General features: G+C 41.1%; 1 protein-coding gene across 2 annotated transcripts in view; it reads left to right on the forward strand.

Moving 5' to 3' along the window:
- LOC110509815 (astrotactin-2) overlaps positions 1-17,404 on the forward strand; it is a 471,341-nt gene that overhangs the window by 267,127 nt on the left and 186,810 nt on the right. For both annotated transcript variants that reach the window (XM_036967227.2, XM_090226889.1), the window contains exons 12-13: positions 15,311-15,477; positions 16,046-16,234. In XM_036967227.2, coding sequence (XP_036823122.2) covers positions 15,311-15,477; positions 16,046-16,234 — 356 coding nt within the window. The remainder of the gene's footprint in view (positions 1-15,310; positions 15,478-16,045; positions 16,235-17,404) is intronic.

A 17,404-nucleotide genomic window follows, 5' to 3' on the forward strand; every position in this document is an offset into this window, starting at 1 on the left:
GGCGCAACAGCGCATCTTCAACCTCAGGAGCCTGAAGAAATGTGGCTTGTCACACAAAACCCTGAAACTTTTACAGAATCATAATCGAGAGCGTCCTGTCCGACTGCATCACAGCCTGGTACGGCAACTGCACCACCTTCAATCCACTCGCATTAACATCTGCTAACGATGTGTATGTGACCAATACAATTTGATTTGATTTGAGAAATACTGGTCATAAATTAACCAAATTAGACATTGTGTTGACCTTACAATAAGCAGTTAGTCACCCATAGTTTACCAGTTTTCAGGTCAGCCTTTTCTCGTTAAAGTGTGTGTGTAAATTCTTCACAATAAAAGGCTGCTTTTCACCTGGAAATTAGGCAGTGATTAGGCCTACCAGTTCTGTCCGAGTTAGACTCTGGCTCTCTCTCAAATGTTCTGATTCGGCTGCATTTCTTTCCCATGGATGATCACTCTTGCACCGACAAAAAAAAAGTTTTCCCTGTCTTTCGAGCTGCAGCCACCATCGGCCACAGTTTCTCTTGTGTCACTTTGTCCTCTGAGGTCAGATCCTCTGTGAACCTCCATTTTTGCTTGATTAGCAACTCACAGTTCTTTGCTTACCTCCATATAAGATTCAGTGTAGATCTGTTGGTGAACTGGATGATGGTTGTCCTCAGTCTCCTCTTGATCCTTGAGTCTTCCCAAACAATGAACGGTGTCCACATTTTCCTGATGTTTGGCTTTTGAAGTTTGGCTTTTGACTAGGGAATGACAGCTCCACAGATGTCAACAACTCTGCATTTGATGTCCTCACCCACCTGCTCTGGAATTCCATGGAGCTTCAGGTTCCACCTGCGCTGGTATCTCTCTGCCTCATTCACCTTTTGCTCGAGTTCAGCCACCTTCTTTTCATTTTCCTGTCAGATAACCTCCACTTTCTTCATGTCACTTTTGAGGGTTTTCACTTCTCCATATATAAAGTTAACCGATTTTTTTTATGGCCTCAATTTTAATCGTATTCTCCCTAACCATGTCCTCCAAGCAATTTTCCCTTTTCTCTATTTTTGCTGTCAAAAGCATCACAGTATTGTTTTGCATGTCAAGAAGTGACATACCCTCTTGCCCTCTCATCTTTTCCCCCTGGGGCTTGACTGGAGTGCCGGGGTCGTAAGGTAACAGCCTGAGCTGGGGACTGGATGAGCACAAGTTGAGAGCATTGTGGTCTGTGCTCACCAAATTTTCATCCCCCATATCAGTATTTCTCCCCACAATTACATTCTGAAGAGGAGTACCCAAAACCATACCATCTTCTGCTATTAATTGTCCATCTGATTATTTCTCCGTTTCCATGTAGACAAGCTAGTTTTTGAGCTAGCTAGCTGATCTGGCTATCTAGTGTTGTTGCTAACTTAATAGTTTTAGAGGTGAATAACTTGCCGAAAGTAATCAATTACTTTGTTAAAACTTCTTATGGGCAGGTGGGACGGTAGCATCCCACCTGGCCAACATCCGGTGAAATTGCAGTGCGCCAAATTCAAAATACAGAAATAGTCAAATTAAGCATTCATAAAAATACAAGTGTTATACATCGGCTTAAAGATTAACTTCTGGTTATTTCAGCCGCTGTGTCAGATTTCAAAACGGCTTTACGGCAAAAGCATACCAGGAAATTGTCTGAGGACAGCGCCCCGCTTACAAAAGCATACAAACATTTTACAATCAAGTAAAGGAATTACAAAAGTCAGAAATAGCGATAAAATTAATCACTTACCTTTGATGATCTTCTTATGTTTGCAGTCACAAGAGTCCATGTTACACAATAAATGTTTGTTTTGTTCGATAAAGTCCCTCTTTATGTCCCAAAAACTCAATTTTGTTGGCGCGTTTTGTTCAGTAATCCACTGGCTTAAAGGCGGTCACGACATGCAGACGAAAACATCCTAAAAGTACCGGTAAAGTTCGTCAAAACATGTCAAACAATGTTTATAATTAATCCTCAGGTTGTCTATTGTCTAAATAACTGATAATATTTCAACCGGACAATAGCGTCTTCAATAGAAAGGAAAAACAACAAACGCCGCGCAATCGGTCACGCACGCAAACGAGCTCTGCTTCTTTCTACAGTCCACTGAAAGAAAGGTCTCATTCTTCCTCGTTTTTCAGAATACAAGACTGAAACAATGTCTAAAGACTGTTGACATCTAGTGGAAGCCATAGGAACTGCAATCTAGATCCTAACCCAACAGATACTCTATAGGCATTGAATAGAAAAGTACCCACATCAAAAATATCCCACTTCCTGGATGGATTTTCCTCAGGTTGTCCCCTGCCATATCAGTTATGTTATACTCACAGACATTATTTGAACAGTTTTGGAAACATTAGAGTGTTTTCTATCCAATACTACCATGCATATGCACATCTTAGCTTCTGTGCCTGAGTAATAGGCCGTTTACATTGGGCACCTCATTCATCCAAAATTCAAAATACTGCCCCCTACCCAAGAGAGGTTATTAAACAAACTAAACCATATTCATACATGGTTTTATGACCATAGAAATGACCAAAGTGTCATTTTGGTGAGTAAATCCAAAAATTCCTTCAGCTACCAAAAAAATGCATCTTGCTGGTGCCCTCGTTTGAGCAGGGTGTTTCAGCAGGCTAAACTATCTAGCTGCATTTGCTAGCTAAGTAAGTGAAACTCAAAGTAAAAAAAAAAAAAGAATCTCAGAGTGATGTTGAGGTTACAGTAGACCTTCGTTGCAAAATAATGTGTTTTTGCAGGAGAATAATGCCATGGTTGTGACCAAAAAAACATGATAGTACCATGGCATTTTTTTTCATTGTACAACCACGGTACATTTTTTTTACTTTTGATACTCCCATGTGTTGTTTTTTTCAATTGTATCACTCTTTTCCCAATTTACCGATTTTCATCCAAACATTCAAAGTGGGATGTGTGCTACAATTCAACTCCACTAAGAAAGACATTGTCCTCAATGTCTGATTATCCACTCAAAAGTGGGGCTAGCTTTCCATTTAATATTTTCCGTTGACATTGAATTATGGCTTTATATTTTATGGGATTAAACTATGGCATTTTCTTCAAAGAGCAAAGGCACTAGTTCATCCATCATAGGTAACAGAAGGGGGTATTATTTTGACATAACTTGTCTAATGCCATATGGTTTTCATGAATATGAAGACAGATTTAACATTTACTTCAGAGGTGACATTACAATCAGAGACGAGGACAATTGGAATAAAAGTAAAGGAAAATAGTTTTGATTGACAACAAATAAAGCACATTGTGTGGGTGACTAAGTAAAGTAAGATGCAATAGGTATCTCTGCCTAGAATCAAGCTATGTAATTGTTGTTTAAATACAGTAGGCATTTATTAACTTTTTATATTTATTTAACTTTTATCTGTCCAGGTTAGTCTCGTTGAGATAAAATACATTTTTTCAAGAGAGACCATGATCTTATTTTACTGTATTATGTTATTATAGTTATAGGTCATTTTACAACCCATAATACAACATTCTAAGAATTCATTGGGAGTCCTTGTCATCTCCAAATTACTTAGGTGATTGCTAAAACAATCATGTTTGGGCTGTTTTTGTGAAAACTAATCATTTTAAGTGTATACTCCCCCTCTCTGTCTAAGCTGTTATCACTGAAAGAGTGGATGAGAGGCAGATAGGTAAACCTCTTAAAAGGGCAAATTTGAAGGGGTCAGGGTGGGGAAAGCTATAGTAGGTGGCTTTGAAAGACACACACACACACACACACTCAAATAATAACAAAAACAGGGGAGGTGACGGAAGGGTAGGACGAAAGGAGGTTGAGACCTGATGAGCCCGCTTCATTTAACATAATTAATCAAGCTAGAACTCTCTGCCATTGTCTAATTTGCCTTACATTCTGCTACTGTCTGATTCAAATACCCTGCAATGGGCCAAATTTGTGATCAAATTATAATTGTAATAAATATGATTGATCTTTCCCTGGTCCCTTTAGTTTCATGTGTCAAGTTTTAATGTCACGTGCACAAGTACAGTGAAATGCCTTTCTTGAAAGCTCTAAACATAGCAATGCAGTGATCAATATCAATGTAGAACAAATAAATAAAAATAAGAAATAAGAAAAACACAAGAAAGTAAGAAGCTACACTATATATACAAAGGTATGTGGACAACCCTTCAAATTAGTGGATTCAGCTATTTTAGCCACTCCCGTTGCTGACAGATGTGTAAAATTGAGCTCACAGCCATGCAATCTCCATATACAGACATTTGTAGTAGAATGGCCTTAATGAAGAGCTCAGTGACTTTCAACGTGGCACCGTCATAGGATGCCACCTTTCCAATAAGTCAGTTCATCAAATTTCTGCACTGCTAGAGCTGCCCTGGTAAACTGTAAGTCCTGTAATATTGAAGTGGAAATGTCTAGGAGCAACAGCGCCTCTGCCGCAAAGCGGTAAGCTGCATAAGCTTACAGAATGGGACCATCGAGTGCTGAAGAGTATAGATTGTAAAAATTGTCTGTCTGTTGCAACATCTGCACAAGAACTGTTCATCGGGAGCTTCATGAAATGGGTTTCCGTGGCCGAGCAGCCGCACACAAGCCTAAGATCACCATGCGCAATGCCAAGCATTGGCTGGAGTGGTGTTAAGCTCACCGTCATTGGACTCTGGAGCAGTGGAAATGCGTTCTCCAGAGAGATGAATCACCATCTGGCAGTCCGACGGATGAATCTGCATTAGACGGATGCCAGGAGAATGCTACCTGCCACAATGCATAGTACCAACTGTAAAGTTTGGTGGAGGAGGAATAATGGTCTGGGGCTGTCCTTCATGGTTTGGGATAGACACCTTAATTCCAGTGAAGGTAAATATTAATGCTACAGCATACAACAACATTCTAGACGAGCACAAAGCAAGGTCCATACTGAAATGGTTTGTCGAGCTCGGCCTAATCACCCACCATTAGTGCCCGGTCTCACTAATGCTCTTGTGGCTGAATGGAAGCAAGTCCCCACAGCAATGTTCCAACACCTAGTGGAAAGCCTTCCCAGGAGAGTGGAGGCTGTTATAGCAGCAAAGGTGTACCAACTCCATATTAATGCCCATGATTTTGGAATGAGATGTTCGACGAGCAGGTGTCCACATACTTTTGGTCATGTAATGTAAATGCAGGGTCAGCTCCAGTACCACATTTACAATGTGCAGGGATACTGAAGTGATAGAGGTAGATATGTATAGGGGTAAGGTGCCTAGGCATCAGGATATATGATAAACGGAGTAGCAGCAGTGTAAATGAAGATTGTATTTGAGTGTGTGTGTGTGTAGAGTAAGTATAAATGTGTGTGAATGTTATGTGTGTGTTGTAGTGTCAGTGTGCGTGAGTGTGTAGAGTCCTGTGAATGTTTTTAAAGACTGTGCAAAAATGAAAGGGTCAACTCAGATAGTCAGTGTAGGCATTTTGTTAGCTATTTAGCAGTATTATGGCTTGGGGGATAGAAGCTGTTCCGGAGCCTGTTGGTGTCAGACCTGATGCACCTGTACCGCTTGCTGTGTGGAAGCAGAGAACAGTCTAACGATTTTCTGGACTTTCACACCGCCTCATATAGAGGTACTGGATGGCAGAGAGCTTGGCTCCAGTGATATACTGGGCTGTCCACACCACCTTCTGTAGCACCCACGATCGAGGGCAGTGCTATTGCAATACCAAGCAGTGATGCACCCAATCAAAATGCTATCAATGGTGAAGCTGTATAACTTTTTGAGGATTTGAGGGCCAATGCCAAACTTGTTCAACCTCCTGAGGGGGAAGATGCGCGCCGTGTGTACAATTTTAAGTCCTTAGTGATTTAGCTCCACTGCAGCCCCATCGATGTAGTCCATAATCAACTCCTTGGTCTTACTGACATCGAGGGTGAGGTTGTATATATATATATTTGCAATTAACATGCATGCCAAGCAGACGTTTGTTTACTTCCAAGAAATTATTTAAAAAACACTATTTTTCTTGGCATCCGGCTTTGGTTCCTTTAGTAGCCTTTGAGTGATTGGAGTGCTTTGTCTACAAAACATCATGTTGTTAGAAAATTCAGATCGCATTCGAAATGTTGCTGAATGGCTGTTGTTCCACCTCGCTAATTTGTTGCTAGCTTGTTAAAATCAATTATTCAAGCAAGTTTGCTATGTGATCCCATTGCCTCACTGCACTTATAGTGTCTGGCACCTACTACCATACCCTGTTCAAAGGCACTAACATATTTTTGTCTTGCCCATTCACCCTCTGAATGGCACACGTCCACAATCCATGTTTCAATTGTCTCAAGGCTTAAAATTCCTTCTTTAACCGGTCTCCTCCTCTTCATCTACACTGATTTAAGTGGATTTAGCAACTTGTTTGCTCTAAATAAAAAGGCTGCATGTTGTTGTCAAGATGTTCCAGACTTTTAATCTGTCGTGTGTAGGAGGAGTGTGATGATTTTGAGAACTGCAGCTTATTCTTCCAAAGTGAGTCGTAACCTTACCAATTCACACAAAACCTTGAGCATTGCCTTCTGTATTTCGCCTCATCCTGCTATATCGATTTAGATTAAACTGCTCTATAACAGAGACATATTGGTCTTACTCAATATTCCTGTCTTCATTTGCACAGCAATGAGTTTGATAGAGATTAATGTTGAGTTTAAAAGGATTTGATGTTCATGTCTTTCTTAGATTAGAAAGAACATAAATCCTTGTTTATTACCAACAGAATAAAAATAAAATGTCTCCCCAATAAAGCTGATTGGTCCCCTTAAAGGATATCTAACCGTTTCAGCTAAAATTGTAAATATATTCTAAGCATGCCCTTTGAGGTGCTGTAAAGGTGGCAGTCTTATTGATGAGAATAAATAACAAGGTTCAAAGGTTACGCTGGTCGTTTCAACTGCTGCTCACGCTGGAAGCTAATTATCCTCCCACTTTCTAGGAAATAGGCTGCTATTTGATTTCTGCTTTGTGTTGCCACAAAGACAAGGAGCCTGCAATCAATAGTGGAAAAAAATGAATAGTTATAAAATCCAGCAATAACTATATGTTTTACTGTAGCAAAGAAAAGCTACCAATCACTCTCAAGGCCATTTGATTTCCTTGTAAGTACTTGCACATATTTATTGAATAAATTAATCATGCTCCATACCCCTGTAGGACACAACCATGTCAGATAGCTTCTTCCATAAAGTACACAGTCTCAGTAGCCTGGTTGTGAAGCTCTGATTGCATACAGCGATTATGTTTAAAATTCAGATAGCCCAAAATAAAATATTAATTTTCAGCCAGCTGTGAATGAAGTATAAATGAAGCAGGACTAATAAGATTGTGTTGTCCCAGACTAGCCCACATGGAGCCCCAGGGTATATGTGTGGACCAGCGGACAATCTTATTAAAAGTTTCCACAGACTGCTGCCTCTCTCTCTCCCCTCCACTGTCAGCATTCAAACTGACTTCTAACAAACTCCATAGCAAAGGGTTGATTTGCAAAGATGATAGACACCAGCATTGATGTGACTAATGCTGCCCAACACAGCTCATTGAAATGCAAACACAGCTTTATCAAAGGCCCGGAGAGCTGTGTTCAACCTCTGAAGTAAAAACTAAAAAAGAGAAGGAAGAAAGAAAAAAATTAAGAAACAGTAACACGGCCGTCTTTTTCAATTTCCTCTCATCCTGAGTCTGGACTTCAGGCCGTGAGTCTCCAGCTAGGAGGGTGTTAGTTACCCCGCCACTTGTTTGTACTTCCAGGAAATGGAAATGCGCTATTAATTGGTATTCTGAATAAACACTGTTGGAGAAAGCTCCCTGCCTGTGCCTACGTGATTAATGCACATGTGCGACGGATAAAAACCTCCCCCTGCACCGCATGTCTCAGAGGGTCAGAGTTGTGGCAGTATTATTTTCTCTTTGATTCTTTTAGTTCTGCTTTGCAACACCCCATGTCAGAATGGAGCTAGACACACAATGGTGTTGCCCGCCACGCTGGTGCTTAAATTCCATTAAGTGACTCATTTCTTTACCCTGTCTAGAACTCTGGAGACCTATTTCATGCATTATGGAAATAAATCCATGCAGAGGTCCATGCAGAGGTTTTGAAGTCATCGTTCATGTTTTTCTTTCCTTTTATTGTTCCCTGTAAACGAGGGAAATGCGGGTTCTGATTTATATAGGACATTTACTGGAAGCATCTGCATGTAAGAGGAGTCAACTAGGTCTCTCTACATTAGGCCAAAACAAAACCATTTTACAAATATGTATGCAGCATCAATGTCCTCCCCCCACTCAATACACAGATAATCTGAGACACAAAAATATTATGTGGAGCCATCGCTGTAACTGCATTGCCTTTAGTGCATGTTTAGCTGATGTTACACATAAACACACAATAGAACATAATAAAAATCACAGAGGCACGTAACTTAAGTGCTGTTCTGTCACAGTTTAAGACTGAGTTAAGGCAGACTTCTCCCCTTCTGACAGACAGGTGTGAGTGCCTGCCTGGGGGTGGGAGTCAGTAGAGTGCCAGCCCTGACACAGTCAAAAGGCCAAGCTAACCTTTAAATCTGTGAAGCTCGCTCCAAGCAAGCACACATTGATCTGTGCTGAAGTGCACACACACACCTCCACCTACACACTCCTGATGTGCTCAATAGTCTCGCTGGGGAAGCCAGGAGAAGTTCATGTGGCTCTGTCAACTCTGTGGTTGTGTTGGCAGAAGTTCACCTGTTCCAGCTGAATTATTCTCCTGAGATAGTTCTACTCCATTCATTGTAGCTACAGATAAAGTATCCATCTTCTTATTAATGGGTGTAGTCAAGGAAAGAGCAGATGGCATCATTTTATCGGCATATCCCTCATCATTTCCCTTTTCCTTTTGGGATGTCTTCTGGAATATTGTTTGGGATGCAGTATGGCACTGATGCGTCATTGATTTCAGACTCCATCTTAGACTTTTATTTGGCTGTCAAATTATTTTTGGAAATCATACACAAGCCTTGGTTTGCTCTTTATGTATTGCTAAGCACTTTTCCCATTTATATATCACACCATTACAATGTGGAGCACACTTTGGAAGTCAAGATTTAAATAATTAGTTCTGAGCAAGTAGCAAATCTGTGCTCTGTTGCCCTACTTAGTATTATATTGAAGAGACGTCTGGGGGAAAACATTGCACCTCCCCCTCACCATGAGCTGTGTATTTTTTCTCATCCCCCTATCACCGCTTGTCCCTGTGGTCCAGCGTTCTGGAAATATGCACATCACCACTTTTCCTGTCCCACTGAACAGCTCAACTCACTACCATACATTTCAATAGTTAGAATTTCCTTCAAAGGCCTTTTCATAATTCGCTCCTCATTTCACTGTGGTTATGGTGGTTAAACGGGGGGATCGACCGTGTCGTTTATAGTACCAGGGGGAACGCTTTTTAGGGGAGACAGTCTGCGTGAAGCGTTTACATTAGTCCTTTCTGCAATGTCACTGAGGCTGGAATTAAATCAAACCCCCACTGTCTGAAAATAGCATTGCTCCTGCTTTAAGAAAATGCACTTGTGTTTGAAACTGAACGTTAAGCCACAGTTTTTGGTAACCTCCAGACATTGATTGAATTCCAAACAAAGTCATGCTCCATGACAAACAGACTTTGATTCTGGGTGATGTCCTTAATATTAACTTAGGTCATGTTCTCTCCTGTCTGGAAGACCCACATATTGGTGTTCGCTGGGCTCGAAGGGCAGAGATAAGCCTTTAGGCCGACTTTTATTACAGTTTTTCAAGTTGAAGTGTATTGTCTGAAAGTCGATCATTGTGATGTATAGTTGCCATAACTCCATAATAGGCCAAAAGGCCTATTATTTTTGCTTGGATTAGTAGTGGAGCCGTTCAAAACAAAATATTTTCAACCATTTTGAATACAATAAGGTACTGCATTGTCACAATTGAACTTTCTATTACCGTAAATATCAGGCTTTTGAAAAAAGAAGTCCACACACATAATACACCCTTCCCTGTTCCTTGAAATAACAGCAATACCACCTCTGTCTATGTAAAAGCAGACTATTCAGGCGTTGCATGCAGTAAGAGGGACAATTGAATCAGTGCTTTTGTTTGATGTCATAATCACAGTATAATCTAGGAGTCAAGGCAGATCCGCCATCCACTGTGTTTTATGTCTTCACTGATAAGATCGTGTCAGGGTTAAAAAAGAGGAGCAATTCAATTTGGCTCAGTCACAGCCCGTCTGCACATTAAACCGGTGGGAAAAGTATTAAATCCAGAGACTTTTCCTGACTGGCAGAGCTTTGCTGAGTTAGATATTAGGGCTGGGAATTGCCAGGGACTTCACGAAATGATATTATCACACACTGTGGTGCTGATACGATATGTATTGCAATTGGATACTGTGATTTTGTGATTTGACGTTAAACATATTGCTTTGGACAGTACACTGACTGTACAAAACATGATGAGCACCTGCTCTTTCCTGTTCTTTGTTGGCTCACTATTGAAAAGAAGATGTAGAACAAGTTAAAATGTAAGGACTAGTTTAGATGGAGGGAGAATAACAATGTGTCTTATTGAATTGAGCTCTAGCCACACTTTATCTCTTCTTGTCCTTTTGCTCTCTGTTCTGTGAGTTGTGTGTGAGGCATTGGTACTTGACCATTTGTTCTTTAAAATTTGAAGAGAAGTCATGGACAAATCCAGTTAATATTTAATTTCAGAAAAAGTCTCAGCAGTTTTTTTTTAATTAAGAAACCTTACAGGTTGTTCCAAGGCTCGGGAACTTCCTCCCTCCATATTTCAGTCCCTCCTAAAGCCACACCTTGGCCTACCACCTAGCCCCCCCCCCCCCCCCCCCCCCCCCCCGCCACCCCCACCCCACCTCACACACACATCATCTGCTCGCTCACTCATAATGTACAGTGACAGATCACACTCTTTTCCCTTCTCTTTGTTTCATGTTTAGATTTCTCCCTGCTGTTATTCTGGCCTGGACTTGTTTTAATCTCTGTTTTTTGTTTAGTTTCTTCAATAAAGCGACTTTGGGGTCATTGAAAATATATGAATGTATTATTAATATCAAACACAGCGGTGTCATTTCACTTTGAAGATTAAGCATAGGAGGAATTAAAATGGACAACGTAACAGCTGCAAGAGACTCCATATTTCTCTGAGGGGATCGTCAGTCCTCGGTGTTTTGGCACTCGTGGAATAAAGCTGTTCCATCACTCTAATTTCCGATCCATAGGAGAAATAACAAAGCTATGGGCATACATCTCTGTCAGCTCCAAATCGAATCAAGCTGTCAGATAGATACACATTTGGACATCTATCACCAGACGATATGATTTACCATGTATCGTTCTCAAAGTGTATTCTACCTGGTGTATGTGTTACTTAAAAACCCTACTACATATGAATTACTTATCAACCCACTAGTTCTCTTCTGTATTTCCACTTTCTCCCCCATCATTGCTAATTCCCTGTTTTTCCATCCAGCCCATTTCTCACCATATGGCGGTCTCTGGTGTATGACACATGGGGGTCAACGACTGCAATCGCCTCCTTGACTATTACCTCATCCACTGAATAGATATGCCAGGCGCTAAGATTAATTACAAAAATGGAACATTTGAATGTCTATGTCAGCCGAGCCACCAGTCATTAAGGAAAAGGATCTCAGTAAATTGCACAGAAACTGATTAAAACTTGGGGTGTTGAAAGGTGATTAGAACAAACTTATAACTAATAGCTTCCAGTCACATGAGGTGGTGAATTTAGCCTCTGAGGTGTGTGTATGTGTTTGTGTTCTCTAAGTCCCCATATTAGGCTATTGATAGATAAGAATATAACACTGTGCCTTCATTTATGGACCGGCCATTGGGCGTTTACTGTTGCCCTTTTGGAGTGCTGGGTAATTGTTTCACTGTGTTTTATTTGTTTTCTTAATCTGCCTCCCCGACACCATCTCCAACGCTGATCAATATCGCAGCCTAACAGGCTCGTAAAACAGCACTTCCAAGGCTCTACAGTGTAAGTGAGGGAGCTCTCCCTATTCCCCATCTCTCTTTCCCTCCCGCTCCCCCTCCATATATTTCTACTCCGTCTGAGTACTTAATTTATTCTCCCCTGGTCATTATAAATTCTGATCAGACCCATGTGGCCAATGATAACATCAAGAAGCCTGTATGATCTTTTGTGGAATCTATTATTGTACAGACGCCATTATGACAAGTTCTAACGGTAAAGATCCAGATTGACACTGTGGATGACAGACACCCATGGGAGCAGTGCAGTATTGATTGGTTTAGCTGCAGTGGATTGTGTGTGTGTGTGTGTGTGTGTTGTCATTCTACAGTATAGTCTCGTTATCACAGGAACACACCACAGCTACAGGGCTATTTTATCTACATTACAAGTCTATCACTACATACTATGTATCATGGCCGGTATGTATGAGTAATAACCACAATACTAACAACCGAAAAGGGTTCACCAGAAAGATCAAGTCCACTTCCTGGGAAAAGTAGTGGTTCAAAAATGTCTCACTCTCTGAAATTGAGTTACATGACATAGCAATGCTCTATACTAAAATCAAATGTAAAATGCCCATTTTTACTAGAGCTGGTCAACCTATGCATCTATGGTACTTCCTCATATGTTTAGACCGTCGTCCACTTAGCAGCCTTGAGATGTCGGTGAAAGGGCAATGTCACACTCTGTATGCTACCCCACAATCCCCTGGGGTGCCACTATGGCCTCTGGGACATCTGGCCATCCATCAGGATAGAAATGTCTGTCAGCTGGTATTATGTCGGACATCAACATCACTCTCCTGTTATGGCTGCCCGTCATCCACATAAGATAAACCCCAGATATGTCCTAACAACAACAGCAGCCACTACGATCACAGAGCAGAGATGTCACCGGGTTGTTTAGATTTTCATCAAATAAGAGGGATTTGGGGGGTTTGCATGTGGTAATACATACATTCAGTGTGTTGTTGAAGATTTGAAAACGATTTGTATTTGTGATTGTGTGCAGTAGGTGTTGGATCAGATTGGTTTTGGATTACATGAAAGGATGGTGGTCCTGCCAACTTCACATAAGATAGCAGGCAAAACCTATTGTTGCATTGGTTTTTGTAATGTAATGGCCACATCATGATTATAGTGTAGGCCTACACTATAAAGAGGTGCAATTGGCAGTGAATTAAAACTTGTCTGAAACGACTACTACACTTAGGATTAATTTACTTCTGAAAGCTTTTGAGCAGTTGGATTGTGCAGTCATTGTATCACTAAAACATCAGGGACTGTCTGGTACTACCACTGTGTGATAGCAACACTGTCAGGTTATCACAACACTAACTCCATAAACTGTACTCTGCTCCAGCAGAGCTTTCAGATCAGTCTACTAATCTAAAGTAAACACACACCATAGGCCTCAAGTCATTATAAATAAGTCTCTTTTTATCAGGCCATAAATAAAATAAAAAAATATGTCTAAATACAACCCGTTTGCTCATTTGAAAGGTTTTTGGAGGAGCTGTATGGACTTTACTGCGTACTTGCGCTGTAAATAATATGCCTTTTCCGAGTGAGTCTCGGGTGAAATTTAAGCATGTGGTTGAGACTAATTTGGAATTTGGAGAGCTCTGCTCTGACTGCTTTCCCTGATTTGCCAAACAACACTTCATCAGGGATGCAAACAAGTCGGCTTTCGGCTAAATTCGTCGTTTTGAATCCAAAATAGGTGATCTTCGTGATTCGTGTAGATCCGATGAGAAAAGTTTGGTGGTGGGTGTTGGATCACTACTAGCTGTAAGCGATCGAGTGATGCGCATTTGGCGCAATACTGGTTGTATCCAAGGCTCAGCCAATCGTTTACATTACAACAGAATGCAGAGCAGCAAGCGACCGAAGAAAGAAGAGACAACCAGTTACTAGTTCTCCGGAAAGGCAGCTTGGCAGTTACAGCAGCGCGTCCCCTGAACGATAATGAAAAGGTAAGGTTAGGTGAGAAGGCTGACCACGGAGACCGGGTGAGAAGGTGATGAAGCGGACTTCATGAGCTGTAACCAAAAAAACAACTGGCATTTGGAAAGTTTGAGGTGAGGGAGAAAGTGTGGTGGAGCATTGTTAAGTATCTTGTTAGATGTATCTTATTCTCCTTTAGCTAGCCAGAGAAATGTTGAGCAACATTAGCCAACTCATGTGATCAAATAATTGAGTTTATGGTCTGAAAATTAGCTGGCTAATAAAGTCAGACAACATCAGATGAGCTAACGTTAGTCCAATTCACTATAGTATTAACTGGTATATGATGCCTTGCTGTTACCTCAAGTTATAACGCGTTAGTTGCTTACTGAACCCTGGCAATCTGTGTGAAATGTTAACTAGCTAACAAGTTAACCACTATCTGTTAACTAATGTTTTCCCTCTACAGTGACGTTATGTGGTTAATTTTCAGAATGAGAGAATTAGGTGAAAATGAGGCTTTGCTTGCAATTGGATTTAGGAATGAAGTGTAGTTGGAACTGGGCCTGGCTTAAGCTGGATGCCACTATAGAGGTGAAAGGAACACCACACACACACACTTTCCCTCTTTCTCACTGTTGCTGGCACATTGTAGAACAGATGTCCACAGGCAGAAAGTGTACAATGTAATAATGTGCAGTGCACTTGATCGATGTCTATAGTGGCCACTATAATAGAGCAAAAATACAATGTCTGTTTGTTTCATTCTATTTCTACCCCAAGTGCAATATTTATATGTGTGTGGTCACAAGCGTTCTATTATAAAGGCTGTCGTGGCTAACTGCAATATTAATGTATTGTTTTTTTCTCGACTTGAGTGCCATTTGCAGTAAAGTCAAGGCAACAGATAACATTGGATTGCTTTCTTTACATTTTTTAGCTGTGAGTTAGGTTCACATTAGCCACTTTTTATTTTACACACAAAGACTGATCATGTAGATGTTCTTTGTTGTTTTAATTAGTTAAAACCAGTATTTCCCCTAGTAGTTATTTTGTGCATGTTTCAGTGGGGGGGCCAACCAGTTTGGACCCTCACCAGTTTGCATCCCTCCTTCATCAGATACCCACTGACTCTAGAGGAGAACTCTGGGAGATGGAGTTCTTTGTTGTTAATTGGAGCAGACCATTGCTCTGTCTGTCTCCTGGGTCCTGATCTGCATACATATGTTGACCCCTACTTATTCTCTCTGTCTCTCTCTCCCACTACTGTGTCTCTCTCTTGCCCCTCCAGTGTCCCGACGGGCTGCGGCCAATGAAGGACGGCATGGGTTGCTATGACTACTCAAAGGGCACAGACTGCACGGATGGCTTCAACGGTGGCTGTGAGCAGCTGTGTCTCCAACAGCTGGTGCCCCTACCAGACGACCCCACCTCCAGCAACGTCCTCATGTTCTGTGGGTGAGTCAGTCAGTGATCGGAATTGAACAGTAAAAGGGTAAAACGGAGCTAGAGCCTTTTACCTACACAGATGGCCAAAACAACTGTTAGAAACAACTGTTGCACATCCACATATCTCAACTGTGGGATTGATCCTCATTTTCACCTCTGCTTTGGCAGAGTACAGTATAGAACGCGGATATGGTATTCTACTATAGGCTAATTCATGAGACTGCCTGTGTGTCTCTGTGCGTTTCATTAGCATTAGGTTTGTGCATCTCAGCCATTTCTGAAGTAGAAAATGCTGAATGTGCAACTCCAACGACAGTTTGTCTTTAATGCAGACAAGTCCGGGTTTAAATGTTTGTGCTGCTTACACAAGGGCTTTCATTTGAAATATTAGACCGCTAAATCATACATTCTTCTGCAATCTATTATTTCTATGAGTTGGGTACACTTTCTCTACTGTGTGTGTGTGTGTGTGTATGCGGGCATGTGTGTGCATGTATTACCGTGTGTACAGTGCCTAAATGTATACACTATGTTTTTATGCATGTCTATTGCCACCTGAATTCCCCTCCCCACTCAGGTGTGTGCAGGAGTACAAGCTTGGGTCAGACGGACGCTCATGTGTTCTCCAGAAAGAGAACTGTGAGGGGCCAAAGTGCCAGAGACAGGATGTCCGCTTCAATGACACCCTGTTTGGGGAGATGCTGCATGGATACAACAACAAGAGTCAGCAAGTAAACCTGGGACAGGTCTTCCAGATGACCTTCCGGTAAGTTCTCCCCCAGAGGAATATATGTCCTCCATATCACTGCTGTGTACCACGGGGGATGTAATCCAAGTCATATCACTGCTGTGCTGTACTTTATTTCATGTGGCTCTGGCTGTTGGGATGTACAGTAGTTAGGTAGCAGGAGCTTTCCCAAGAGGGTTATGCCAACTGTGCAGCCACTTGGTGAATGTGTTGGGACTATTTTTACCTGCATTTCTACCACTTGGTTTTTAGCTTGGGTTGCATGACAAAGACAAGGCTCAAACAGACACAGACTGGTTTGTGTGGTAAAGTAACTCTACGGACCCTTTTTGTTAGTTTTTTATTCTCTTGTATGGTTAAAGTCAGAAGACATATTTACAAAACCAATGCATCCAAGTTGGATTCTGGGACTTTAGTTCTCATCAATCCCTGCTCACAAAAATAGTCTTAATGAGAACTTGGCGGTTTGAATTCTCGGGACTATTCCAGAGAGAAATCTCAGAGGACGTGTCAACATCATGAAAAAGCAGTGTTTCCTTTTATCAGTGCTGGTGAGTGAGATATCTACACAGTGGAACATCTTATGTGTATCAGCAGCTCTCACAGTGCAGCTGGCTGGGGAGGAATCCCCCAGTGCTGTGACAGACAACACTGTCAGCCCTCTCAAAGCTCCAGTGTCTGGCTGATAACAAAGACAAATGTTAGGCTGCAGGGGGACGCTGCCATAATCCAAGACAACGAGGCAGGAATTCATACACACACGTTAGAGGTCGACCGATTATGATTTTCCAACGCCGATACTGATACCGATTATTGGAGGACCAAAAAAAGCCAATACCTATTAATCGGCCTATTTAATTTTTAAAAATGTATTTGTAATAATGACAATTATAACAATACTGAATGAACACTTTTAGTTTAACAAAAAATATAATACATCAATAAAATCAATTTAGCCTCAAATAAATAATGAAACATGTTCAATTTGGTTTAAATAATGCAAAAACAAAGTGTTGGAGAAGAAAGTAAAAATGCAATATGTGCCATGTAAGAAAGCTAACGTTTAAGTTCCTTGCTCAGAACATGAGAACATATGAAAGCTGGTGATTCCTTTTAACATGAGTATTCAATATTCCCAGGTAAGAAGTTTTAGGCTGTAGTTATTATAGGAATTATAGGACTAGTTCT

The sequence above is a fragment of the Oncorhynchus mykiss genome, chromosome 29 (assembly GCF_057628025.1).
Source record: "Oncorhynchus mykiss isolate SJ-2025 chromosome 29, ASM5762802v1, whole genome shotgun sequence".
Taxonomy (NCBI): domain Eukaryota; kingdom Metazoa; phylum Chordata; class Actinopteri; order Salmoniformes; family Salmonidae; genus Oncorhynchus; species Oncorhynchus mykiss.